General features: G+C 38.3%; 1 protein-coding gene and 2 long non-coding RNA genes across 9 annotated transcripts; 2 read left to right on the forward strand and 1 right to left on the reverse strand.

Annotated features, from left to right (window-relative positions):
• Positions 1-93: 93 nt before the first annotated feature.
• On the reverse strand, positions 94-971 carry LOC110840000 (uncharacterized). Its single transcript, XR_002546724.2, has 2 exons — positions 867-971; positions 94-402 (listed from the first exon to the last, which is right to left on the reverse strand). It is a non-coding gene; the product is annotated as an uncharacterized LOC110840000 (long non-coding RNA).
• On the forward strand, positions 531-27,564 carry LOC147875119 (ribosomal protein S6 kinase alpha-5-like). 7 transcript variants are annotated; one of them, XM_087354058.1, is made up of 10 exons: positions 531-982; positions 2,804-2,872; positions 4,320-4,538; positions 4,764-4,879; positions 8,624-8,734; positions 9,631-9,708; positions 10,538-10,638; positions 11,135-11,285; positions 11,805-11,984; positions 27,014-27,564. In XM_087354058.1, exons 1-10 carry the CDS (start codon positions 961-963, stop codon positions 27,383-27,385), a joined length of 1,419 nt encoding a protein of 472 aa, XP_087210184.1. In that variant the 5' UTR covers positions 531-960; the 3' UTR covers positions 27,386-27,564. The 7 variants fall into 7 exon arrangements, with proteins under 7 accessions (XP_087210184.1, XP_087210182.1, XP_087210194.1 ...); XM_087354056.1 differs by lacking the exon at positions 531-982 and adding an exon at positions 1,265-1,732; XM_087354068.1 differs by lacking the exon at positions 531-982 and adding an exon at positions 1,961-1,980.
• Positions 18,152-21,537, forward strand: LOC147875120 (uncharacterized). Its single transcript, XR_015536557.1, has 4 exons — positions 18,152-18,225; positions 19,394-19,474; positions 20,197-20,265; positions 21,230-21,537. It is a non-coding gene; the product is annotated as an uncharacterized LOC147875120 (long non-coding RNA).
• Positions 27,565-27,745: the final 181 nt, after the last annotated feature.

A 27,745-nucleotide genomic window follows, 5' to 3' on the forward strand; every position in this document is an offset into this window, starting at 1 on the left:
TGCTACTAATGTGCGCTCTGCTTAATGACCATTTCGTGTTTGTTTTCCTTCTCCCAAGCAATTTCTGAACAAGATCACAATTCTTTCAGAAAATCTGTTAATTCAATATATGCCTTTATTGCCAAGTATAAGGACAGGGGTGTTTCTTTATAACAGATGCTCAAAGGTTGTTCCTCCATTCTCAACACATGCACGAGCACGATGTACACAAAACTGATGAATTCGTTCGTACACACCAGGGTTTCCTCGAATCATCTGTACATGTTCCCATAGGTCGTCGTCATTGTTTATGGGTGTTGCATAAACGACGGACTTTGAGTGACCCCACAGATAAAAGTCCAATGGAGTCAGGTCCGATGACCTCGGTGGCCATGCTACTGGGCCACCTCGCCCAATCCATCACTGTATATTTGGGGATAAACGTTCAGGTTCATTATTTAATACTTATATTTTTTTACGTTTTCTGTAGTGTCTTATATATTCAGCATTACGGACTATTTTAGCTTCGATGTCATCCATCTCTACATAGTATGATGCAACAGATTTCTTAATAACTCTTATATAAGATAAGTACTTGTGATATTCTAAAACTTTTTAACAGCATAAAATTATCTAGTCTACGGCGCACTTCTTCTACAAGCGATTCACAGCTCAGCTTTTTCCGCAATAACAAAAGCAGATTGTTGACGGCAGTTATGAAACACAACAATGCCGAGTAAACGGATGACGCAACAATCAGTTTCTTAGGTAACAACAATGCACGCAGGAGTTCGTATAAAAGCTGACCATTGTTGTCGGACCATATTTACACATTGTTGGATTACTATAAAACCCATTCGATTGGTATATTGAAACGCATTAGTAACCTGTTTGTTGATCGAGAAGTTCTAGAAGCAGAGAGAAGTACGTTTCTAATAGTGCGTAAGAAACGAGCTGAAAACATTCTTTTCAAAATACAAAATGGCTTCCACGTTAACACTGGGTAAGTAGTACAGGCAACATGGGAAGTAGCTTAAGTTGCGGGGATACTTTTATTTTATTTCTGATTGTGCTTTAAGGATTATAATTTCGTGTCGGTATTCAAGTTATTACGGACTGTGTCACTTCTCGTCTTCTTTGCCATCAAAAATTATCAAGGTCTGTAGAGTGGGATATAACAAAATTATATTAATGTTATGAAGTATTCTGCTCTACGAAGTTGGCTGTGGTGTTGAATATGGCGTTTAACAGGTCTGCCATTACGACTATTTTAGCTTCGATGTCATCCATCTCTACATAGTATGATGCAACAGATTTCTTAATAACTCTTATATAAGATAAGTACTTGTGATATTCTAAAACTTTTTAACAGCATAAAATTATCTAGTCTACGGCGCACTTCTTCTACAAGCGATTCACAGCTCAGCTTTTTCCGCAATAACAAAAGCAGATTGTTGACGGCAGTTATGAAACACAACAATGCCGAGTAAACGGATGACGCAACAATCAGTTTCTTAGGTAACAACAATGCACGCAGGAGTTCGCATAAAAGCTGACCATTGTTGTCGGACCATATTTACACATTGTTGGATTACTATAAAACCCATTCGATTGGTATATTGAAACGCATTAGTAACCTGTTTGTTGATCGAGAAGTTCTAGAAGCAGAGAGAAGTACGTTTCTAATAGTGCGTAAGAAACGAGCTGAAAACATTCTTTTCGAAATACAAAATGGCTTCCACGTTAACACTGGGTAAGTAGTACAGGCAACATGGGAAGTAGCTTAAGTTGCGGGGATACTTTTATTTAATTTCTGATTGTGCTTTAAGGATTATAATTTCGTGTCGGTATTCAAGTTACTACGAACTGTGTCACTTCTCGTCTTCTTTGCCATCAAAAATTATCAAGGTCTGTAGAGTGGGATATAACAAAATTATATTAATGTTATGAAGTATTCTGCTCTACGAAGTTGGCTGTGGTGTTGAATATGGCGTTTAACAGGTCTGCCATTACGTCGCAGTTCCAAGTTTTATAATCTGACTTTCTTTGCTGCTGTAAGCTCAACAGTTTCTTTCTTCGTTATTAACTAGAATTTATAAACAATTGTTATTCCGGATATTGTTTGAATTACTGATAATCACCTGATTGAGGAATTGTAAAGGCAACAGGTCCCATTCGTTGCTTGGTTATGTCCATATTCAAGTTTAAAACTAACAGAGCAGAAGAGGACATACTCATCGAGAAAGTGTATAATATCAGAAGTACCTCTAGTGGTGGTAATGTATTTGTTTTATTTTCATATGCCTTATTTGCTTTTTCTTTAAGATGGATTTAATTTCGTGTCAGTGCTTGAGTTTTAAGAATACGTGGAGTGTAGTGAATAGGTTCTTGATAGTTTATACTATGAAAATTATCAGTCTTGGAACGTGCAAAATAACGAAATAATATTAAATAGTCAATTAGAAAACAATGAATTCATTGACATCACGTCAGTAATAATGAAACTCAACTTATGAATTGAGAGTGTAGATTGTACACACAGCTGTGTGAAGACCGGATGGATAGTTACCTAGCATAATACTGCAATATTCTGGGAACTGTTGTGGTCATTTATAAAAGTTTTGTTAAACCTGAGTTACACATTATAAATACAAAGAACAGGTTCTGCTTGGAAATTTTTATTGTGATTGAACATGCTTTGTATATATTCCCAATCTAATGAGGGTGTTGTTTCGGGTCTTCAAATAAAGTAACATTATTTTAATAATGTGTGTAAAATAATGGTGCTTTATGCAATGCCTGTACATATGATATTTTGTTACAGACGAAGAAGAAATTCAGAAAAGTGTCACCCTAAAAGACTTCAAGATGGGAGACTCTCTAGGAAAAGGTGGTAAGTACAACTTCCTTTTAATAATTAGCTAATTATCTTCGAATTTCTCTGCTAATGAAACGTGGACCTGACTCTATGAACGCTTATGAAACAAATGCATGAACCACACTGATGCTCTTTACTGTTGTCATGGATGCATTTATTTAATTACATAGTCACTAACACAGTTCTTAAGCAGACTGACTCCGTCAGGTAAATCTACTAAAATGGTAAATGGTACCATAAGATATTTCATCACCACCACGTTAATCATCGGGCTAGTTTTCAGACTTATAACCTATATTTAAATATACGGGATCTGCAGTGGCCGCGCGGTCTGAGGCGTCGGCTTCGTGCCGCTGGAAACGGTGGTTCGAATCTTACTCAAGCCATGGATGTTTGTCGGCGTCTTTCTGTGTTGTGCTGTCCTGTGTACAGGTCGAGGCCTTGCGACGGGCCGATCCCTCGTCCAAGGAGTCCTACCGAATGTCTACAGATCAAGCCAATGAAAAGTTGGGACCCGCAGTGCTCAGGCACTTGTAGAATGGGTCGTTCCAGTATACCAGTATTTAAATATATGTCTAATGGTTATATTACAGAAACCGGTTGATTTGTAGACGGTTTGTGTTCTTAAGGTACTGGAGCCAAAGTTACAAGGCATTATTCCCACACCATGTGGCTGAACGCGTCATTGAGTGTCCCTAAGCATGAGGCCGCCGGTGGCCAACAGGGTAGTGAAAGTGTTCTTAAGATTTTATGTCGATGTCAGAGTCAGTACATTTCTACCGACTCCCACTCCACGGCCCTGGTGATAACTTTATACTAAATTATCCAATGATACCCATTGATGACTATGAGTCAGAGATGTTATGTACAAAGTGCATTTTCTTGATTACTTTATCAGCCTCTGAATTATTGTAGGTACAAATGGTGTCGACGTCACTCTGCCGAACACAATTCTTTTGTAGTTGAACAATACCCATCGAAGCCCTGCAAAAAACGATTTGTGGATAAATTTCCAAATGACAGAGTTGAAACCAAGTTGTTAATTATGGGAAGAGGGGTTTGATCCCCGATGGGGGCAGAGGATCTTTCCTCTAACCTCTGCATCCAGACCGTCCTATCTAATGGGTACCGGGGTCCTTTCCCAGGGGTAAACAGTTTTTGGGGCATGATGCTGACCACTCACCCCCATCTAGTGTCAAGGTCAAGAAAGAATAGGACCTAATACCTCCTCTCCCCCACAAGCGCCTACATGGCGTACAGTGGGAATGCTTTACTTTCATATCTTACACAGAAAGTATGTGTACAGTTCACTCCTTTATGAAGCAAGAGTTTACAAATATAAGAGCCCTATCATCATCATTCTCTCTACAGCCCTGTGTGGGCCCTGGCCTTCTTCATAAGCTTCTTCCAATCTGTTGTTGAACAGATACCAAGATGATACATAGCTGTGTTTCTGTTGCAGCATATGCGGAAGTGTTCCTTGTCCGTAAGAGGGGTGGATGTGATGATCGCAAATTATATGCTATGAAACGAATTGATACGTCCAATGACGATTCCAAGGAGAATATTGAACAGAGTGTTATGACGGAGATTCAAGTAGGACAAAGAGTGCTTGGTGCCACATTTTTGGCCGGACTTTGTTACGCGTTCTGGTCGGAAAGTCATGTGAACTTGGTGATGGGTAAGTACATAAAACACTATATGTATGATTGGAAGAGGACTCTAACTCCACGTGCAAGGACCTCCCTGATTGGGGGAAGAGTCTGTTGCCTCCTGCTAATCTATCTGTCAGTTTGCATTCCTCCGCAGAGCTTTTCTTTGCAACAGCATTGTTGTGTAATTGAATGCATAACGCTAGTATTCAGTGTCCTGTAAAAGCATTAACAAAGTCATGTTATTGTTGCAGATTTCATGGTAGGCAGAGATATGTTGTTTCTCTTAAAAAAGAGAAAGAAGCTTTCAGAGAGAAGCGCTCGATTTTACCTTGCGGAAGTTCTTCTGGCCATCGAGACGCTGCATGAGGTAAGCACTGTCAGAGTGAACCCCTCGGATAAATCGCATGATAAAGGAGTATAAAAGGAAAAAGTTCTTTTCTTGATTAACTCTGTGTCTACGGAATTTGTCAGTTTTTCAGTACTTTATTTCTTCACTACACATCAGATTACTTTTTAATTCCTGCAGGAATTGTCAGAAGTGAAAAAGGGTAATTGTATGAGATTATGCAGGAGTGTCATCTGTCAACACAACAGCTTCGCTTTATGTCTTGTAATCTTTTCACTAGGACATGAGATTTGGTACCTGGAACATTAGGAGCCTCTATAGGGCTGGGGCACTGAAATCAGTGTGTAGGGAATTAGGTAATTATAAGTTAGACTTAGTGGCAGTGCAGGAAGTGCGATGGGAGGGGGAGGGCACGATCCCAGTGGACAATTTTACATTTTTCTATGGAAAGGGGAATGACAATCATCAGCTAGGGACGGGTTTTTTTGTTCATAGCAGAATTAGGGCAGCAGTTAAGAGAGTAGAATTTGTTAGTGACAGGTTGTCTTACGTAATTTTGGAAGGACGTTGGTGCGACATCATTGTCCTTAATGTTCATGCCCCAACTGAAGACAAAAGCGATGATATCAAGGATAGCTTTTATGAAGAATTGGAATCAGTATTTGATACATTTGGCAAGTATCACATGAAAATTCTGCTAGGAGATTTCAATGCAAAAATTGGGAGGGAGGATGTCTTCAAACCCACAATAGGCAGCGAGAGTCTCCATGCACTTAGTAATGATAATGGCGTCAGAGCAGTGACCTTCGCTACGTCAAAAGATTTAATTGTAAAAAGTACAAAATTTCCACACCGTGATGTTCATAAATACACTTGGACTTCCCCAGATGGCAGAACACACAATCAAATAGATCATGTTTTAGTAGATAAGAGAAGGCAGACAAATGTAATTGATGTGAGATCATTCAGAGGAGCAGATTGCGACACTGATCATTATCTGGTGGTAGCAAAAGTGAGGGAGCGGCTTTCAGTAAGTAGACGAACTAAACAAAATTTTGACACAGAAAGATTTGATTTGAAAAAATTAAGTGAGGGAGAGGCAAAGGAACAATATCAAGTTGAAATTTCGAATAGGTTTCAAATTTTAGAGACAAATGAGGATAATGAAAGTGTGGACATCAACAGGGAGTGGGAAAATGTCAGAAACTGCATCAAAATTTCAGCAAAAGAGAAACTAGGATACTACAGGAGAAAGCAAAATAAACCGTGGTTTGATGAAGAATGTTCAAAATTAATAGATCGAAGGAAGCAAACAAAATTTCAATGGTTGCAGAACCCAAACAAAACAAATGCGGATAATCTATGTAACGTGAGACGTGAGGCTAGTAGAACCTTTAGGACTAAGAAAAGGGAATACCTGAAGGGCAAAATTGCTGAACTTGAGACAAATAATAAGGAAAAAAACATCAGAGACCTGTACAGAGGCATTAATAACTTTAAGAAAGGATATCAACCCCAGACTAATTTGGTAAAGGATGATAGTGGCAATTTGCTTGCAGATCCAATAAAAATTGTGAATAGGTGGAAAAATTTCTTTAGCGAGCTCTTAAATGTTCATAATACTGGTGATATTAGACAGATTAAAATGCATACAGCTGAACTGTTGGTGCCAGAACCTAGCTTAGATGAAGTGGAACTAGCCATTGGGAAGTTGAAAAGTTATAAATCTCCAGGAATTGATCAGATTCCGGCCGAATTAATTAAAGCAGGTGGCAAAGGGTTGCATATGAGGATCCATAAGCTTATTCAGTTAATTTGGGATAAGGAAGAGATGCCACATCAATGGAAGGAATCCATAATTATTCCTATTTATAAGAAGGGGGACAAGACTGAGTGTGGTAATTACCGAGGAATATCGCTGCTATCAACCTCATACAAAATTCTATCCAACATTCTTTTGGCAAGATTAACCCCATATGCGAATGAAACTATTGGGGATCATCAGTGTGGGTTCAGACGAAACAGATCAACGATTGATCAGATCTTTTGCATTCGTCAGATACTAGAGAAAAAATGGGAGTTCGGTGGGACTGTACATCAGTTATTTATAGATTTCAAAAAAGCCTATGACTCTGTGAAGAGAGAAGTGCTATATAATATTCTTATTGAATTTGGTATACCAAAGAAGCTAGTGGGTCTAATAAAAATGTGCTTAAATGAAACCTGCAGCAAAATTCGAGTAGGTAAATATGTATCTGAGACATTCCTCATCAAGAACGGTCTAAAACAAGGAGATGCTTTGTCTCCCTTGCTCTTTAACTTTGCGCTAGAATACGCCATCAGGAAGGTCCAAGGTAGGCAGGAGGGTTTGCAATTGAACGGGACACATCAGCTATTGGCATATGCTGATGATGTTAATTTATTGGGGGACGATATAAATACAATAAAGAGGAACGCAGAAGTTTTACTGGAGGCTGGTAGACAAGTGGGGCTGGAAGTAAATTCAGAAAAAACTAAGTACATGTTAGTATCTCGTCATCAGAAGACAGGCGGGCAAAATTATCTTAGGGTAGCTAATAAATCCTTTGAAAGGGTTACAAAGTTCAAATATTTGGGAACAACAATAACAAATCAAAATGATACTTGTGAGGAAGTTAGGAGGAGACTAAATTCCGGAAATGCTTGCTACTTCTCAGTTCAAAATATTTTGTCTTCAAATCTGATTTCTAAGAACCTGAAAATTAAAGTATACAAAACAATAATCTTGCCTGTTGTTTTGTATGGGTGCGAAACATGGTCTCTCACTCAGAGGGAGGAACACAGATTGCAGGTGTTTGAGAATCGGGTGTTGAGGAGGATATTCGGGCCTAAGAGGGAAGACGATGGGGCGTGGAGAAAACTGCACAATGACGAGCTTAAAAATCTGTACTGCTCCCCCAGTATTGTGAGGGTGATTAAGTCGAGAAGAGTGAGATGGGCGGGACATGTAGCGCGCATGGATGGGACAAGAGGTGTGCACCGGGTACTGGTTGGGAAACCTGAAGGGAAGAGACCGCTGGGGAGACCTAGACGAAGATGGGAGGATAATCTCAGGCGGGATCTATCCGAGATAGGAGTTGAAGGAAACTGGATTTTGTTGGCCCAGGACAGGGTCCGGTGGAGGGCTTTGGTTAATTCGGTGATGAACCTTCGGGTTCGGTAAGCCATCTAGTTAGTTAGTTAGTTAATCTTTTCACTTGTGACCACATGTTTCAGGTCATCATGTACTTTTCCGTATTGTTACACTGTTGCTAAGCGCTGTGTTTCTAATTGTCTAAAATGGATACCGAGAAGTCTTTTAAAGTATATGTTATGCCTCTTCACTTTGGTTGAATGCAAAAACACGATACAAAATTAGAATTAGCGGCTAAAAATCATCATTAAATTGGAGAAAAGAGTTGCAATAAGTCTCTTGTGGGTGGTGTCCAGCTTTAAGTTGTATGAGAGCTTCCATTTGTGCATCACACTGGAAATGGCAGCTAACAGGAAGTGAACTGAGATGATTGTGTTCCTTAAATACAATTTTTGATTTGTCATAGTTGCCTGCTTAATGGTTAAAATTCTAATTAATGTAATCAATAGCATTCGTAGGACAGCTTATAGCAATATGAAGCAGAAAAGCAAATTAGTGGATGTGTATCTCACTGCCACAGTAAGATGGAGAAACAACAAACATGTCTCATCTTTCATGACCACAGTGCAAGGAATTTATTTTGTTTCTTTCAGATGGGAATCGTGCATCGTGATATAAAGCCAAATAACATCTTGCTCGATTCTGATGGCCATATTGCACTTGCAGACTATGGGTTATGTAAACAATTCGAACCACATGAGGAGGTAAGTTTAATATCCTCTTTTTCAGTTGGTACTTTTACCTTGAGGAATATGTAGCGTGGAGATTTAGGAGCTGTGTCGCCCACTTTCTCTCAGTCAGTTCTTTCTTTTGTTCTTTTGACGTAAATACGTCTATAAGGAAGGGTCATTCGGCAAAAAAGTAGAATGAAAAAGGGAAACAATGGTTACCTAGGGAACGTCGTCTGTTTACTCGGCATTTTTGTTATCTATAAAACATTTCATTACATTACATTACTTTACATTACATTCAGCTACCACAGACTCATCTTAAGCGTAACTAATTCAAGTTGAATAAGCAATGTCTTAATCAAACTTAACTCAAATGTAAAGCATGTATAAAGGAAATATTTAGAATAAAGCCAAAATATAAACTTCCTTTCCGTATAGACGTATTTACGTCAAATTCTCCGGAACCGTCGTTCCACTGACAACTTTTTTAGAGAGAGAAGTCACAGTCCTGCAACTGTAAAGAGTGGATAGGTTTTAGGTGCCTGAAATTGGACCACACATATTAAAACTTTGTTTTGTACCAGTGTTTAAGGGGCTGTGGTTCATTCAGCTCATTGAATATTGTTAGGGAAGTGAAAATGAGATTGCTCACATGTAAGGACAGAAGATACGCCACAGAACGTTGGTGGGAATACGTGTTTCAAAATGCCGCTTTGTAAGGTAATTGAGAAGGTGCGAATACAGGATTAAGAGGGATCATAGAAAAGTGGGTTTTGAGGTTAGGGGATGAACAAAACTGGCTGAGGACTGTGTCCAGTGATGGTCTTTGGTATTAGCCATGTTCAAAGTTTTATTTCTAAGACAGAATTACTAGTTACTTTGTGTCTCAAGTTTCTGTCACTTATTTACAATGTTATCTCTATCGGCAGAAAAAATGTACACACTCGATCACTGCGACTGCAGAGTACATGGCACCTGAAATGATCAAACGTGAAGGTCACGACATGGTAAGTATCTTATACTTTAACAACGGACATTTATTGTTTTAATTCTCTCTAATAACTGAACCAACAGTATGCATCCACGTAAGGCATCGCAGTGTAGTAATCCGAGGGATTTGAAGCCACAAATAAAAACTGCATGGAGTTCGTACTTTCGGCAGTACCTCTCAGTAGAATGTGCTGCAGTCACCTGCTTGCCGCACTTGGATTCTGTGCCGGAACAGTTCCACATCTCCTTGAATTATCCTGTTTGTTGTTCGTACTTCAAAGATCAGATTTTCTGGGAATCTACACCAAGATTTGCTGAACACGATGAATGTTTTCTGGTGGTCAGACAAACTCAGCTTCCTTTACCGACAATATAATTCTTATTGTGAATCTCTCTCCCAGTTGTTTGGGAATTGAACTATGTGATCTATTTATTGCGGACCTACTTGGCCGTTTCCCGCACTCAGAATTTACTCGAAACTCGTGCTGAACCATGATAAGGCTAGCAATCTGGTAAAACCTTTTCGCTAACAAAAGCTCTTCTGTTATGTGTGCCATCTTTGTCACTGCTGCGTCATGATATTTTTGGCGAGCGCAGCACATTCTCAAAAGACTACTGACGCACCAGATGCAGTGATGTTTGATATGTAGTTAGGTAATTATGAGCAATTAAAACTCGAGCTTTGATTTAGAAAGACTTTCTCTAAACCTGTACACAAGAAATGAACAACACATTTTGTTCATGACTAAAATTTTCTGTTACCGGAGACCCTTGTGAATAACTGTGGGTGATTGAAGAAATTGAAGTGAGAGATTGTTGCTGTAATCACTGAATTAATTGTTGCAGGCTGTTGACTGGTGGAGCTTTGGAATATTGGCGTATCATATGATAGTGGGGTTTACACCCTTTAAAGGACCTGGAATACTGTGCGAGGCTTGGCTGCACGAGTAAGTACTTTGTCCTCCGTATGAGCTTTATGTTCCTGTGAATGAAGTTCTGTACACATTAGTCTGTGACTAACGCCTGACTCCCTGTTTTAATGCGAATGAATTAAATACATACATTTGTAATGTGGAGAATAAGCCTCAGAAGGAAGACTGCTGCTGAATTGAAGATGGCAGCGTTAAGCTTACAATGCATCAATTGATAAAACAGGTCAAACGCACAGATGTGAAATATTATTGCAAATTATTGTATCAATGTACCTGGATTGAAATACGTATTCTTCATTAACGACACACATTTGCGTATAGATGATATTTAAGAGACTGGGTTATTTCTGACACGGATGTCTTCTGCAACATAATGAAATTGCATGCACACACGCACACACGTCTGATTTCGTGCGTGACGGGTGTAATTTAATTCTGTGACAGTTGTCCACATCATTCATTGACTTGTCTTAGAAGGACCCAAATACAAGAATGAACTTTTCTTTCACAGGGCAATTCTCAATAACGAACCAAGAATGTTTCCACGGTTTTCATCAGAAGTAGCAGATCTTATGACCCGACTGTTAGAGAAAGATCCCGAGAAACGGTTGGGTTGCGGGAAAGAAGGTTCTCTGGAGATCAGGAACCATCCATTCTTTAAAGTGAGTTCTTCCCCATATCTGTTTTCATACGAGAGTGTTTGTTGATGTTTTAGGCCTGAACTGGGCGTTTTCTGTTTAATGTACTGAGAAAATCAAGTTTGAGAGTTTTGACGCTGTTCTGGATTTTTTCTCTTAAAAATTCAGGAAGTGAAAAGTGTAATTTAATCCTCAACAGAAGAACCTGTGTGTTGAGAAATGTCAGAACACTGCCAGGAATTACGTAGTAGCATCACAATTAAGTTTTAGGAAGACATGCATAATGTATTGTCATATCTTGTCATGCCTTAAATTTCGTAAGAACTTATTAAAAACTTGTGGTAGGATCAATTCTCCTTAAACTTCCCTCCCAGTAAATGCAGCATTTTTGCATAACGTAAAGAACAGACCATGCACGATACATAATTTCAAAATCCTTGTATTTCTTCCACAATTGAAGCGTCGTTTAAACTGAGTTGTTATCGCTTCTGCCTTGTCAGACTTACTGGGCCAAACCATTAATTTTTGTGCTTTATCTGGCAGGACATAAATTGGACAGACATAGCAAAAAAAGCCATAAGTCCACCATACACGCCGGTCTGGCGGAGACAGGCACGTCCGGTTGAGAAGGTCGATGTAAAAACCAATGGGGACCAGTCGGGCGTGGCTCTTCCCCATCAGCCAGAAGTCACTCCATCACAGAAGCATGACCCTACTTTCAAGGTCAGAGCAATTACGACTTGTCTTTGAGTTTAGTATGTGGTATATAAGAACAGGTTTATTTCTTGTGGTTCTGCCATTGGAAAAGGCGTTGGAAGCTGATAACTCTACGGCCTTGAGATTTTGTGTGTGTTTTAGGCCTTAACTTGTATTTGATGTGGTGCGTGCAGTAAGATGAAATTTTCCCACTGCCATACTCATGGAGGTTTATGTGCGTGAATGGCAGGTATTACGAATATGATGGTTGTAGTGGTGTGAGTGATGTTTGCGCACCTGGAACTGACATTATTATATAATGCAAAGCTGTGTTGATCTGTGTATGTGTGTCAGATTTGTGTAGCATGTTGGTTCATGCCATAAATTAGGTACCACCATCTTCTTACTCTGGCGGCTCATGGTTACACCCGAGGCAGTTAATGTAGGACTGGTGGGCAAAGTGACGCTGGGACAGGCTGATCTCAGATACCCAAAAGTTTATTTTCTCTGTTTGTAACACTGCACCACCGCTTAATATTTACTTGTTTATGATTTTGATTGGACAGTTGACCTGTTAGCCACTACACTTCTGTGAGGAGTCGGCCATCTTTACGATAATAAAAACACGGCATGTCGCAGTAATAATTTGAAACCGGCAAAATTTCATGAGTATATGATAGTTCATATATTTCAAATTTGTGCCACTAAACAAAGATGGAACTGATTAGCAATGTATCGTATATTCTTTCTGACTATAGAAACTATTATTAGGGGATATTAACCTGCCAGAAATTTCTATGTACATGGGTAAAAGACTTCACAGAAAATGTGAACATACATCAATGCATTGATGGGAAATTAACCCATAACTAAAGTATTTGAATGCCCATGATGTGTGCAGCCTCTTTCATGGGCTACATATATTATAGTACATGAGTTCGTGTTTATGGATTAAATAATCAACTAGACCTCTTAAGCAGGATAGAAGAGGCTCATGAAATACGTGTAATCAGGGAATGAAAACAGTTTAATTGACGAACGTGTTCTGTTTGTTTGTCCGTTATGCTTCCATTTCCTTCTTTGAAAGGATAAAGGTTTTGATAAAACTATTGCAAGAAGTGACATTTGTTTCCTTGTCACCAGATACCCCAGGTGCCAAAGAAGAAGTTGAGTGACAGTCCTGCTCCTCCAGATGGGGTTAAGCCAGCATCACATGGTCCGGTTGTATCGGCGTCTACATCAGATTGTGCATTAAAGACGGAATCTTCTATCAGAATGTCACAGAAGAGAAAGCATAATAGCAATTCAGAAGGGTCCACAGTATTACCTAAGAAGCATTGTCCTACGAGATCTTCAGATAGCAAGACGCTGTTGAAGATAACACAGAAGGTGGACAAGGAAGGAAGACAACTTAAAAGAAGATTTTCATACGATGACAAAAGTGCACAATCTTGTGAAGAAGTGCAGTCACACAGACTTTCTACAAAAAGAAGGAAGACAATGTAGATCCTTGTTTTGCTGTAGGGACGTAGGTAGAGTCATGATTGGAATAACTGAGGAGCCGGTCGCTATTCAGTAAGATGTCAAGATTTTATGATGAGATTGTTCTTGTATCATATTACATGTTTTTCGCTTAAGACTGTGGTAATGTTGTAAATAAAACAAATATTGTATTTTTCATGCCACCCCTATCCAGTTATTGGTCCTTATCTTTTACCTGTGGAACCTAACCAAACATTTCCATTATCTTTATTCTGTACCAGGATTGCTGTCTACTTGCCCTGTACTAAAGATGGCACTGATGAGATTGTGCTACTAATGTGCGCTCTGCTTAATGACCATTTCGTGTTTGTTTTCCTTCTCCCAAGCAATTTCTGAACCAGATTACAATTCTTTCAGAAAATCTGTTAATTCAATATATGCCTTTATTGCCAAGTATAAGGACAGGGATGTTTCTTTATAACAGATGCTCAAAGGTTGCTCCTCCATTCTCAACACATGCACGAGCACGATGTACACAAAACTGATGAATTCGTTCGTACACACCAGGGTTTCCTCGAATCATCTGTACACGTTCCCATAGGTCGTGGTAATTGTTTATGGGTGTTGCATAAACGACGGACTTTGAGTGACCCCACAGATAAAAGTCCAATGGAGTCAGGTCCGATGACCTCGGTGGCCATGCTACTGGGCCACCTCGCCCAATCCATCACTGTATATTTGGGGATAAACGTTCAGGTTCATTATTTAATACTTATATTTTTTTACGTTTTCTGTAGTGTCATATATTCAGCATTACGGACTTTTAGCTTCGATGTCATCCATCTCTACATAGTATGACGCAACAGATTTCTTAATAATTCTTACATAACATAAGTACTTGTGATATTCTAAAACGTTTTTACGAGCACAAAATTGTATAGTCTACGACGCAATTCTTCTACAATCGATTCACAGCAAGGAATCTGTTTATCTACAGTAGGAACAGTAAAGACCCAGATGTAAGAGCATTTTATGTTAAGTATGGTTAAATTCTGAATAATGTTATAAAATTGGCTAAAAAGCAGCATTACAGTGGACTTTACCAAAATCAGACAATAAAATAAAAGACAACATGGAAAGGGAGACAGGAAAAATATATTTATCAGAACAGATGCCATCTCTTCTAATAAACAATGAAAAAGTAGATGATCCTGGGACAGTGGCTAATGCCTTCAATAAGCTATTTATAACAATTACTGAAAGCTTAAATTTAAATCAAACAGGGACAGAAGATGCTGTTTCCATTTTAAAAGCTGCATTTCCTGTAAAATTTTCTGGCCCTAGTATCATTCCAACCACCGAAACTGAGGTGAAAAGTGTAATAAATTCTCGTAAGTCAAAAAACTCATCAGGTTATGATGAAATAACAAGTAAAATTTTGAAGGCTTGTTCAGCTTTAATTAGTCGTCCATTAACCCACATTTGTAATCACTCATACACAGGCATTTTCCCGGACCGCCTTAAAATATCAGTAGTACGACCGCTGTACAAGAAAGGGGACAAAACCAATATGACAAATTACAGGCCAATTTCACTTTTAACTACTTTTTCTAAAGTGCTTGAGAAGATTATGTACAATAGATTAAGTGATCATATGCGTGCTAACAACATATTAGTCCCGGAAGAATTTGGCTTCAGGGGAGGTGTATCCACTGAAGACGCAGCTTTCAAACTAACAGACAATGTGCTAAAATCTATTAACCAAAAAATGCATGTTGGAGAAATTTTCTGTGATTTAGCAAAAGCTTTTGACTGTAAATCATGAAATTTTGTCGGATAAATTTCATTTTTATGGCATTCAAGGAATAGCAGCGCAGTGGTTCGGATCCTATTTAACAGATAGAAAACAAAAGGTCGAAGTAAAAGCACCTAAAAACAAACAAATTTTTTTCTCAAACTGGGGAACAATAAAACATGGAGTTCCCCAAGGGTCAATTTTAGGGTCCTTGCTTTTTATAATATACATAAATGACCTTCCTCCAGCAATAAAAACAATAAATTCTTTAACAGAACCCATAATATTTGCTGATGACACAAGTCCATAATTTCTAATAAAATATTTGTTGATTTCTGTGCAACATCAAACATAGTTCTGTCTCATATGAGTAAATGGTTTACTGCTAACAAGCTGGCCCTAAATCTAGATAAAACAAATATAATATAATTTATGTCAAATAACTCATCACAGCTTGCTTTAAGTATTGGTTATAATGGGAAGTATATACAAGAGTCAATAAACACAAAATTCTTGGGTTTGCAAATTGATAATCACCTAAATTGGACTAATCATATTGATAAATTGATACCTAAGTTAAGTGGCACATGTTTCGCAGTTAGATCTCTGTTGCATGTTAGCAATACCGACACACTCAGATAAGTATATTTTGTCTATTTTCGCTCTTTAATGAAGTATGGAATAATTTTGGGGGGAAATTCATCAAACAGTAAAAAAATATTCACTTTACAAAAGAAAATTGTTAGATTAATGGCTGGTGTAAAACCTAGGAATTCATGTAGAAGTCTATTTAAGAGATTAGAAATCTTAGCTCTACCTTGTGAATACATATTTTCGTTAATGAACTTTACTGTAAATAACCAAGAACTCTATCAAACTAATTCTGCTGTACACAGTGTCAACACGGAATAAAAATCAGCTTCATAGACCAGTTGCCAACCTCTCATGCTTTCAGAAGATTGCATATTATGCAGGAATCAAAACTTTCAACAGTCTACAATCAAGTCTCACAAGTCTTGTAAATAAGAAGGAGCAATTTAAGGCAGAAATAAAAAGATACTTAATTACACACTCCTTTTACTCTGTCAATGAATTTATGTTGTTTACAAATAAGTGATACATTTTCTTCTGTGTGTAATGGGTGGATCTATTTGTAGCTTATCATTTCTTTAGGTGAACCCTTTGTTTTGTATTATGTGTAATTTATATAGCAGTATGAATTGTACTTTATAATATGTAATATTATTATTATTATGACTTTTTCCACATCCTATCGTCATCTGACTGTCTTATGGATCCATGGAATGTAAATAAATTAATATCATCATCATCATCCCATCTCTTCACCACTTAATGGGGTATGTACCTGAGACAGACCTTGTCCCTAAGGTACATAGGGCAGCAGCTATTTCCGGGATCCATATTGTTTTTAGCAAGTGTCAGCTAGTACAATACATGTGACACCAAACTACTTCCTTCATTTCAACTCTTGTCCAAGCCACTCTTGTTTTTCTTGATTGATTTTCTTGTGAGTCTTGGGCTTGATGGCTGTGCGTGTCCATGGTTGGCCTGCGTTGAGTTGCCTCGTTGCCGTAACCAACCTCAGCCCTTGGAGTACCTAGGCGACCTGTACTCCACATCTTTGTCTTTCCATTCTTCAGTAGTAGCTGCACGGTTGTCCACACTTTGAACTAAGGGATTATTTATCGAGGTTTACTCCTCTAGATCCGCCGTGTTCTGTCATATAACAGGGTCACCTCTAGTCGGATGTGGCTCTTGGATCTGTATTGCGCTTCACTTACTCCTGGGTGGGTGAGGACCAAGTGTCCAGGATAGTCAGACTATGATGGTGAAAGGTACTACCTCTCCCCATTTTATTTATTTTTTTATTATTATTATTATTAGGCTCTTTCAGCAATAACAAAAGCGGATTGTTGAAGGCAGTAATGTAACACAACAATGCCAAGTAAACGTATGACGCAATAATCAGTTTCTTAGATAACAACAATGCACGCAGGAGTTCATACAAAAGCTGACCATTGTTGTTGACGGCAGTAATGTAACACAACAATGTCGATTAAACGGATGACGCAACAATCAGTTTCTTAGGTAACAACAATGCACGCAGGAGTTCGTATAAAAGCTGACCATTGTTGTCGGACCATATTTACACATTGTTGTAACGGAAGAAGATCATTGTTGGATTACTATAAAACCCATTCGATTGGGTATTGCAAACGCATTAGTAACCTGTTTGTTGCTGTAGAAGTGTTTGTTGATAGAGTTTCGGGTGATAGAGAACTTCTAGAAGCAGAGAGAAGTACGATTGTAATAGTGAATAAGAGACGAGCTGAAAACATTATTTTCAAAATACAGAATGGCTTCCTCGTCAAGAGTGAGTAAGTATTAAAGGCAACATGGAAAGTAGCTTAAGTTGCGGTGATATTTTTATTTTATTTCCATCTTTATTTCTGATTGTGCTTTAAGGATTATAATTTCGTGTCGGTATTCAAGTTACTACGAACTGTGTCACTTCTCGTCTTCTTTGCCATCAAAAGTATCAGGGTCTGTAGAGTGGAATATAACAATATTATATTAAAGATGTTATTGTCAACAGTGAATTCTATTTCGTATTATACCGCACCATGCGACATGTATTGAGGAAATCGGAAACACAAATGAAGTGCAACTCTGAAATCCTGAAGGGAAGAATTGTGAAGACACTAATATTAATATAGGACAATATTAAGAAGGAATATTAAGGACGTAGAGGGAATAATGTGAACTGTATTCAATTGGCTCGAGATAACATCCAGTTCTGGTCTATTTTGAATGTTTGCACCCGGTCAATAAGGGGGAAATTCTAATTCGATGTCGGATGTTAAGAAGTATTTTCCTCTACGAAGTTGGCTGTTGTGTTGAATATGGCGTCTAACAGGTCTGCCATTAGGTTGCAGTTGCAAATTTTATAATCTGACTTTCTTTGCTACTGTAAGTACAACGGTTTCTTTCTTCGTTATTAACTAGAATTTATAAACAATTTTTATTCCTGATATTGTTTGAATTACTGACAATCACCTGATTGAGGAATTGTAAAGGCAACAGGTCCCATTCGTTGCTTGGTTATGTCCATATTCAAGTTTAAAACTAACAGAGCAGAAGAGGACATACTCATCGAGAAAGTGTATAATATCAGAAGTACCTCTAGTGGTGGTAATGCATTTGTTTTATTCCCAAATGCCTTATTTGCTTTTTGTTTAAGATGGCTTTAATTTCATCTCAGTGCTCGAGTTTTAAGAAAACGTAGAGTGTAGTGACTTGGTTCTTGATAGTTTCTACTATGAGAATTATCAGTCTTGGAACGTGCGAAATAACTAAATAATATTAAATAGTCAATTAGAAAACAATGAATTCATTTACATCACGTCAGTGATAATGAAACTCAACTTATGGATTGAGAGCCGTCATCAGTTTCCAAGAGTCAGATAACATCTTCACAGGGACTCAAACTCGGAGTAGTTTTCGTGTTTGCAACCGTTATTCTGAAATCTCGTCTAAACAAAGAAATTTGTTCTCGACGCTGTTCGTCTGTCTTGCTTAATTTCCAAGCTACGCAAATAACTCTCACCTGGTATCGAACTCAGAATGCTTTGATCCTGATGTGTTCTCTTGCTGGCCTCAAGGAATAAGCAAGTCAACTTTGTTGCAAATCGGTGTATGCGTTTTCCAGCTATATACATGATGTTGAAATGGTCGGTTCCTTCGTCCGCTCATAGTATGATGGACGTGTAAATAGGCTGAGTGGATATGGATTGGATTTAACCGGCTTGAGATAACATTTAATGCCAGATTATTACGTTACGAATACGTATGTATTAATTATATAATTATATAGGATGATATAAAAGAGTGTGCTGGGTGGATTCAACTGGCTAGAGGTAATATCTAATACCGGGTTCTTTTGAAGAAGTACATCTGCGGTCAATATAGGCTGGAAACTATTGACCAAACAAACCACCATTTGTTTGTCAAGAATGTTTTCTGCTTTATGAATTTAGTGTATCAGATATTGTGCTTAGCAGCACATATCATAAAAAAGCAATTGAAAATCTTGTTTTCTGAGTTGATGTAATCTAAATAACTTTCTGTCCATTTTTAGGTATCGAGTTTCATGTTCAAGAAGAAGAATTTTCATACTTCGTGGGAGATACGCTAAATCAACGTGCCTCATGTTCAGATGGTAATGTATTTATTTAATCCCCTTCTTCCTTATTGGCTTATAATATAAGAAGTCGTAATTCCGGATATTGTTTGAATTACTAACAACAGTGAGCCTTTGCAAACTAAAAACTTTCTTGGTGAAGTCTAAGGATTAAAATGGCATCCTCATTTAAAAGAAAGTGTGGCAACATCGGAAACAGCTCCAATGCTGGCAACGTATTTACTTCATTGTCATATTCCATAGCAGCTTATACTTTCAGGCGGATTATAATTTCGTGTCAGCATTCCAGTTTCTATAAATCGTGCTTATGTAAACTTGGACTGTAATCACTCTCCTCGTCTAAGCTTGTCATTTTACATTTATCAGTGTACTGCAGCGCGTAATATAACAAAATAATATTAAATATTCCGTTATTAAGATAGAATTCAATAACATCGCACCGGTGACAATGAAGCTCGGCTTATGGAAATTGTTTATATGTCACTTAACAAGTTGCTGTTAGGTTTTCAGAGAAAATATCATAATTATAAAACACAGTGCACAAGAAGGTGGACAATTTAAACAGATTACGTAAATGTCGTATCGACAGTAACTTCAGAGATTGGACAGCCGACCATCATTTCCCAGTTACAATCAAGACTCCGTTCAATGGACGAATCACTTGATTTGCCGTATAAAGTATTTTAACAAAGCGCGAAAATGGTTATTCAGGTCGTGCTTACACTTATACTTTGTTACAGCCACAGAAGAACAGAACAACCCTGACGTCCTAAATGAATACAAGAACCTTGGTTTTCTAGGTAGAGGTGGTAAGTACAAATTTCAGTTAATAGATGGCTAATTAGCTGTTAATTCCTGTGCTTGTTACACTTGATCTGATTCTCTGAACCCTTATGGATCGATCTGAAAAGTAGTAGTTAAATTAAAGCAAAGCGTCCCACTACATTCCATTGTGGTCTCTTGGGCAGGGAGTGGGGGGGAAGCGGTGATATAGATCCTACTCTTTCTTAGCAGTGGTGGTGGTACTAATGGTGATGTTGGTATTAGTATTAGTAGTAGCAGCGATAGCAGCGGCAGCAGCTGTTGTTCTGGAGAAAAAGTAATTTCATCTCGCCTTCATGTTACGAACAATCACAATAAATTATACGTACGAAACTGTAGGCTTTTAAAGAAATTAAACATCGATTTGAAGTGTTACTGCGTACAAAAATCTGTAATTATGAAAAATCGATGTATATTATAACACTCTTAAATTCAGAGCCATATCTTCATCAATGTTCAGTCGAAAACCTTTCGTCAGAATTACCGAAGATCTTTTGCGTTCGATTTCATTTTTCCTTTGATGGCTAAGTGTTCTTGAATGTCTCCTCAGAAACGTGGTTTGGCAAAAGCGAACCGTTACCAGTGCCTGTTTGTTATCTAAATATTTTCTCACTGAGCGACTGGGTGACATTTTGTCTGCTTCATGATTTAGTAGTGGTGGCGCAGGTGAAGATCCTCGAATACCTAACCTCATTTAGAAAGGTGGATTCGCACGTTCGCCCAATTACCGAGCAGAATTTGCCACAGTTTTTTCAGCAAATAAATGAAGATTGTAATATAGTTATTACATATTATATTGTATTACATAGACAAACCACCATCTGTGAGAGTAGCAACGCAGTCTCGGGTGTAATCCTTGATATTGCTAATTTTTATGAAAGGAGAGTTTACAAATATGACAGCCCATTATTAAACAGATACCAAGATAAGACATCGGAGATTCTGTTACAGGATATGGGGAAGTGTGTCTTGTCAGTAAGGATTGTGACGGGGATGAGGTCCAGTTATTCGCAATGAAGAAATTCAGGAAGGGATGTGGTACGTTTGACATCGAGCGTTTGGTGTCTAAGAAAGTATCAGGATGCCCATTTTTGGTCAGCCTTCATTGCTCTTTCAAGGCGGACTCTCATGGGTACCTGGTGATGGGTAAGTACATAAAACACTATATGTATGATTGAAAGAGGACTCTAACTCCACGTGTAAGGACCTCCCTGATTGGGGGAAGAGTCTGTTGCCTCCTGCTAATGTATCTGTCAGTTTGCAGTCCTCCGCAGAGCTTTACTTTGCAACAGCATTGTTGTGTAATTGAATGCATAACGCTAGTATTCAGTGTCCTGTAATAGCATTAACAAAGTCATGTTATTGTTGCAGATTACTTGGAATACTTTGATGTGTTGAATCTCATAACAAAGGAAAAGAAGCTTTCAGAGAGAAGCGCTCGATTTTACCTTGCGGAAGTTCTTCTGGCCATCGAGAAACTGCATGAGGTAAGCACTGTCAGAGTGAACCCCTTGGATAAATCGCATGATGAAGGAGTATAAAAGGAAAAAGTTATTTTCTTGATTAACTCTGTGGCTACGGAATTTGTCAGTTTTTTCAGTACTTTATTTCTTCACTACACATCAGATTACTTTTTAATTCCTGCAGGAATTGTCAGAAGTGAAAAAGGGTAATTGTATGAGATTATGCAGGAGTGTCATCTGTCAACACAACAGCTTCGCTTTATGTCTTGTAATCTTTTCACTTGTGACCACATGTTTCAGGTCATCATGTACTTTTCCGTATTGTTACACTGTTGCTAAGCGCTGTGTTTCTAATTGTCTAAAATGGATACCGAGAAGTCTTTTAAAGTATATGTTATGCCTCTTCACTTTGGTTGAATGCAAAAACACGATACAAAATTAGAATTAGCGGCTAAAAATCATCATTAAATTGGAGAAAAGAGTTGCAATAAGTCTCTTGTGGGTGGTGTCCAGCTTTAAGTTGTATGAGAGCTTCCATTTCTGCATCACACTGGAAATGGCAGCTAACAGGAAGTGAACTGAGATGATTGTGTTCCTTAAATACAATTTTTGATTTGTCATAGTTGCCTGCTTAATGGTTAAAATTCTAATTAATGTAATCAATAGCATTCGTAGGACAGCTTATAGCAATATGAAGCAGAAAAGCAAATTAGTGGATGTGTATCTCACTGCCACAGGAAGATGGAGAAACAACAAACATGTCTCATCTTTCATGACCACAGTGCAAGGAATTTATTTTGTTTCTTTCAGCTGGGAATCGTGCATCGTGATATAAAGCCAAATAACATCTTGCTTGATTCTGATGGCCATATTGCACTTGCAGACTATGGGTTATGTAAACAATTCGAACCACATGAGGAGGTAAGTTTAATATCCTCTTTTTCAGTTGGTACTTTTACCTTGAGGAATATGTAGCGTGGAGATTTAGGAGCTGTGTCGCCCACTTTCTCTCAGTCAGTTCTTTCTTTTGTTCTTTTGACGTAAATACGTCTATAAGGAAGGGTCATTCGGCAAAAAAGTAGAATGAAAAAGGGAAACAATGGTTACCTAGGGAACGTCGTCTGTTTACTCGGCATTTTTGTTATCTATAAAACATTTCATTACATTACATTACTTTACATTACATTCAGCTACCACAGACTCATCTTAAGCGTAACTAATTCAAGTTGAATAAGCAATGTCTTAATCAAACTTAACTCAAATGTAAAGCATGTATAAAGGAAATATTTAGAATAAAGCCAAAATATAAACTTCCTTTCCGTATAGACGTATTTACGTCAAATTCTCCGGAACCGTCGTTCCACTGACAACTTTTTTAGAGAGAGAAGTCACAGTCCTGCAACTGTAAAGAGTGGATAGGTTTTAGGTGTCTGAAATTGGACCACACATATTAAAACTTTGTTTTGTACCAGTGTTTAAGGGGCTGTGGTTCATTCAGCTCATTGAATATTGTTAGGGAAGTGAAAAATGAGATTGCTCACATGTAAGGACAGAAGATACGCCACAGAACGTTGGTGGGAATACGTCTTTCAAAATGCCGCTTTGTAAGATAATTGAGAAGGTGCGAATACAGGATTAAGAGGGATCATAGAAAAGTGGGTTTTGAGGTTAGGGGATGAACAAAACTGGCTCAGGACTGTGTCCAGTGATGGTCTTTGGTATTAGCCATGTTCAAAGTTTTATTTCTAAGACAGAATTACTAGTTACTTTGTGTCTCAAGTTTCTGTCACTTATTTACAATGTTATCTCTATCGGCAGAAAAAATGTACACACTCGATCACTGCGACTGCAGAGTACATGGCACCTGAAATGATCAAACGTGAAGGTCACGACATGGTAAGTATCTTATACTTTAACAACGGACATTTATTGCTTTAATTCTCTCTGATAACTGAACCAACAGTATGCATCCACGTAAGGCATCGCAGTGTAGTAATCCGAGGGATTTGAAGCCACAAATAAAAACTGCATGGAGTTCGTACTTTCCGCAGTACCTCTCAGTAGAATGTGCTGCAGTCACCTGCTTGCCGCATTTGGATTCTGTGCCGGAACAGTTCCACATCTCCTTGAATTATCCTGTTTGTTGTTCGTACTTCGAAGATCAGATTTTCTGGGAATCTACACCAACATTTGCTGAACACGATGAATATTTTCTGGTGGTGAGACAAACTCAGCTTCCTTTACCAACGATATAATTCTTATTGTGAATCTCTCTCCCAGTTGTTTGGGAATTGAACTATGTGATCTATTTATTGCGGACCTACTTGGCCGTTTCCCGCACTCAGAATTTACTCGAAACTTTGATTTAGAAAGACCTGCTGTAAACCTGTAAACAAGAATTGAACAACACATTTTGTTCATGACTAAAATTTTCTGTTACCGGAGACCCTTGTGAATAACTATGGGTGATTGAAGAAATTGAAGTGAGAGATTGTTGCTGTAATCACTGAATTGGATTGTTGCAGGCTGTTGATTGGTGGAGCTTTGGAATATTGGCGTATCATATGATAGTGGGGTTTACACCCTTTAAAGGACCTGGAATACTGTGCGAGGCTTGGCTGCACAAGTAAGTACTTTGTCTTCCGTGTGAGCTTTATGTTCCTTTGAATGAAGTTCTGTACATATTAGTCTGTAACTAATGCATGACTCCCTGTTTTAATGCGAATGAATTAAATACATACATTTGTAACATGTGGAGAATTAGCCTCAGAAGGAAGACTGCTGCTGAATTGAAGATGGCAGCGTTAAGCTTACAATGCATCAATTGATAAAACAGGTCAAACGCACAGATGTGAAATATTATTGCAAATTATTGTATCAATGTACCTGGATTGAAATACGTATTCTTCATTAACGACACACATTTGCGTATAGATGATATTTAAGAGACTGGGTTATTTCTGACACGGATGTCTTCTGCAACATAATGAAATTGCATGCACACACGCACACACGTCTGATTTCGTGCGTGACGGGTGTAATTTAATTCTGTGACAGTTGTCCACATCATTCATTGACTTGTCTTAGAAGGACCCAAATACAAGAATGAATTTTTCTTTCACAGGGCAATTCTCAATAACGAACCAAGAATGTTTCCACGGTTTTCATCAGAAGTAGCAGATCTTATGACCCGACTGTTAGAGAAAGATCCCGAGAAACGGTTGGGTTGCGGGAAAGAAGGTTCTCTGGAGATCAGGAACCATCCATTCTTTAAAGTGAGTTCTTCCCCATATCTGTTTTCATACGAGAGTGTTTGTTGATGTCTTAGGCCTGAACTGGGCTTTTCTGTTTAATGTACTAAGAAAATCAAGTTTTGAGAGTTTTGACGCTGTTCTGGATTTTTTCTCTTAAAAATTCAGAAAGTGAAAAGTGTAATTTAATCCTCAACAGAAGAACCTGTGTGTTGAGAAATGTCAGAACACTGCCAGGAATTACGTAGTAGCATCACAATTAAGTTTTAGGAAGACATGCATAATGTATTGTCATATCTTGTCATGCCTTAAATTTCGTAAGAACTTATTAAAAACTTGTGGTAGGATCAATTCTCCTTAAACTTCCCTCCCAGTAAATGCAGCATTTTTGCATAACGTAAAGAACAGACCATGCACGATACATAATTTCAAAATCCTTGTATTTCTTCCACAATTGAAGCGTCGTTTAAACTGAGTTGTTCTTGCTTCTGCCTTGTCAGACTTACTGGGCCAAACCATTAATTTTTGTGCTTTATCTGACAGGACATAAATTGGACAGACATAGCAAAAAAAGCCATAAGTCCACCATACACGCCGGTCTGGCGGAGACAGGCACGTCCGGTTGAGAAGGTCGATGTAAAAACCAATGGGGACCAGTCGGGCGTGGCTCTTCCCCATCAGCCAGAAGTCACCCCATCACAGAAGCATGACACCACTTTCAAGGTCAGAGCAATCACTACTTGTCTTTGAGTTTAGTATGTGGTATATAAGAACAGGTTTATTTCTTGTGGTTCTGCCATTGGAAAAGGCGTTGGAAGCTGATAACTCTACGGCCTTGAGATTTTGTGTGTGTTTTAGGCCTTAACTTGTATTTGATGTGATGCGTGCAGAAAGATGAAATTTTCCCACTGCCATACTGATGGAGGTTTATGTGCGTGAATGGCAGGTATTACGAATATGACGGTTGTAGTGGTGTGAGTGATGTTTGCGCACCTAGAACTGACATTATTATATAATGCAAAGCTGTGTTGATCTGTGTATGTGTGTCAGATTTGTGTAGCATTTTGGTTCATGCCATAAATTAGGTACCACCATCTTCTTACTCTGGAGAATCATGGTTACACCCGAGGCAGTTAATGTAGGACTGGTGGGCAAAGCGACGCTGGGACAGGCTGATCTCAGATCCCCAAAAGTTTATTTTCTCTGTCTGCACCACTGCTTTATATTTACTTGTATATGATTTTGATTGGACAGTTGACCTGTTAGCCTCTACATTTCTGTGAGGAGTCTGCCATCTTTACGACAATAAAAACACGGCATGTCGCAGTAATAATTTGAAACATGTAATTAAAATAAGGAAGTTAAAACAGAAATATTGCGTAGCGGTTAAATCCAGTGCATAATGTATTTTCCAAAGCAAAAGACTTTTTTCGTGGAAAATTATGCACGCATCTTACAGTTCCAGAAACACATTACATGTAATGATCTGCTATGGAATTTTTTCAAATACAACTAACAGTATTCTGGATCGCCGGCAAAATTTCATGAGTATATGATAGTTCATATATTTCAAATTTGTGCCACTAAACAAAAGATGGAACTGATTAGCAATGTATCGTATATTCTTTCTGACTATAGAAACTATTATTAGGGGATATTAACCTGCCAGAAATTTCTATGTACATGGGTAAAAAACTTCACAGAAAATGTGAACATACATCAATGCATTGATGGGAAATTAACCCATAACTAAAGTATTTGAATGCCCATGATGTGTGCAGCGTCTTTCATGGACTATATATTATAGTACATGAGTTAGTGTTTATGGATTAAATAATCAGCTAGATCTCTTAAGCAGGGTAGAAGAGGCTCATGAAATACGTGTAATCAGGGAATGAAAACAGTTTAATTGACGAACGTGTTCTGTTTGTTTGTCCGTTATGCTTCCATTTCCTTCTTTGAAAGGATAAAGGTTTTGATAAAACTATTGCAAGAAGTGACATTTGTTTCCTTGTCACCAGATACCCCAGGTGCCAAAGAAGAAGCGAAGGAAGTTGCGTGACAGTCCTGCTCCTCCAGGTGGGGTTAAGCCAGCATCACATGGTCCGGTTGTATCGGCGTCTACATCAGATTGTGCATTAAAGACGGAATCTTCTATCAGAATGTCACAGAAGAGAAAGCATAATAGCAATTCAGAAGAGTCCACAGTGTTACCTAAGAAGCATTGTCCTACGAGATCTTCAGATAGCAAGACGCTGTTGAAGATAACACAGAAGGTGGACAAGGAAGGAAGACAACTTAAAAGAAGATTTTCATACGATGACAAAAGTGCACAATCTTGTGAAGAATTGCAGCCTGACAGACTTTCTACAAAAAGAAGGAAGACAATGTAGATCCTTGTTTTGCTGTAGGGACGTAGGTAGAGTCATGATTGGAATAACTGAGGAGCCGGTCGCTATTCAGTAAGATGTCAAGATTTTATGATGTGATTGTTTTTGTATCATATGACATGTTTTTCGCTTAAGACTGTGGTAATGTTGTAAATAAAACAAATATTGTATTTTTCATGCCACCCCTATCCAGTTATTGGTCCTTATCTTTTACCTGTGGAACCTAACCAAACATTTCTATTATCTTTATTCTGTACCAGGATTGCTGTCTACTTGCCCTGTACTAAAGATGGCACTGATGAGATTGTGCTACTAATGTGCGCTCTGCTTAATGACCATTTCGTGTTTGTTTTCCTTCTCCCA

This window comes from Zootermopsis nevadensis, unplaced genomic scaffold, assembly GCF_977971745.1.
Source record: "Zootermopsis nevadensis isolate Lab colony 2312 unplaced genomic scaffold, Znev_1.0 Znev_ptg000002l, whole genome shotgun sequence".
In the NCBI taxonomy this organism is placed as follows: Eukaryota; Metazoa; Arthropoda; class Insecta; order Blattodea; family Termopsidae; genus Zootermopsis; species Zootermopsis nevadensis.

Excerpts from the sequence above, each read along its gene's own strand:
- LOC147875119 (XM_087354040.1), top strand. The coding sequence starts at position 2,168 with ATGTCCATATTCAAGTTTAAAACTAACAGAGCAGAAGAGGACATACTC. Across the intron at positions 8,735-9,630 it reads AATTCGAACCACATGAGGAG|AAAAAATGTACACACTCGAT; the intron begins GTAAGTTTAATA and ends CTCTATCGGCAG. Across the intron at positions 11,985-27,013 it reads AGCATGACCCTACTTTCAAG|ATACCCCAGGTGCCAAAGAA; the intron begins GTCAGAGCAATT and ends CCTTGTCACCAG.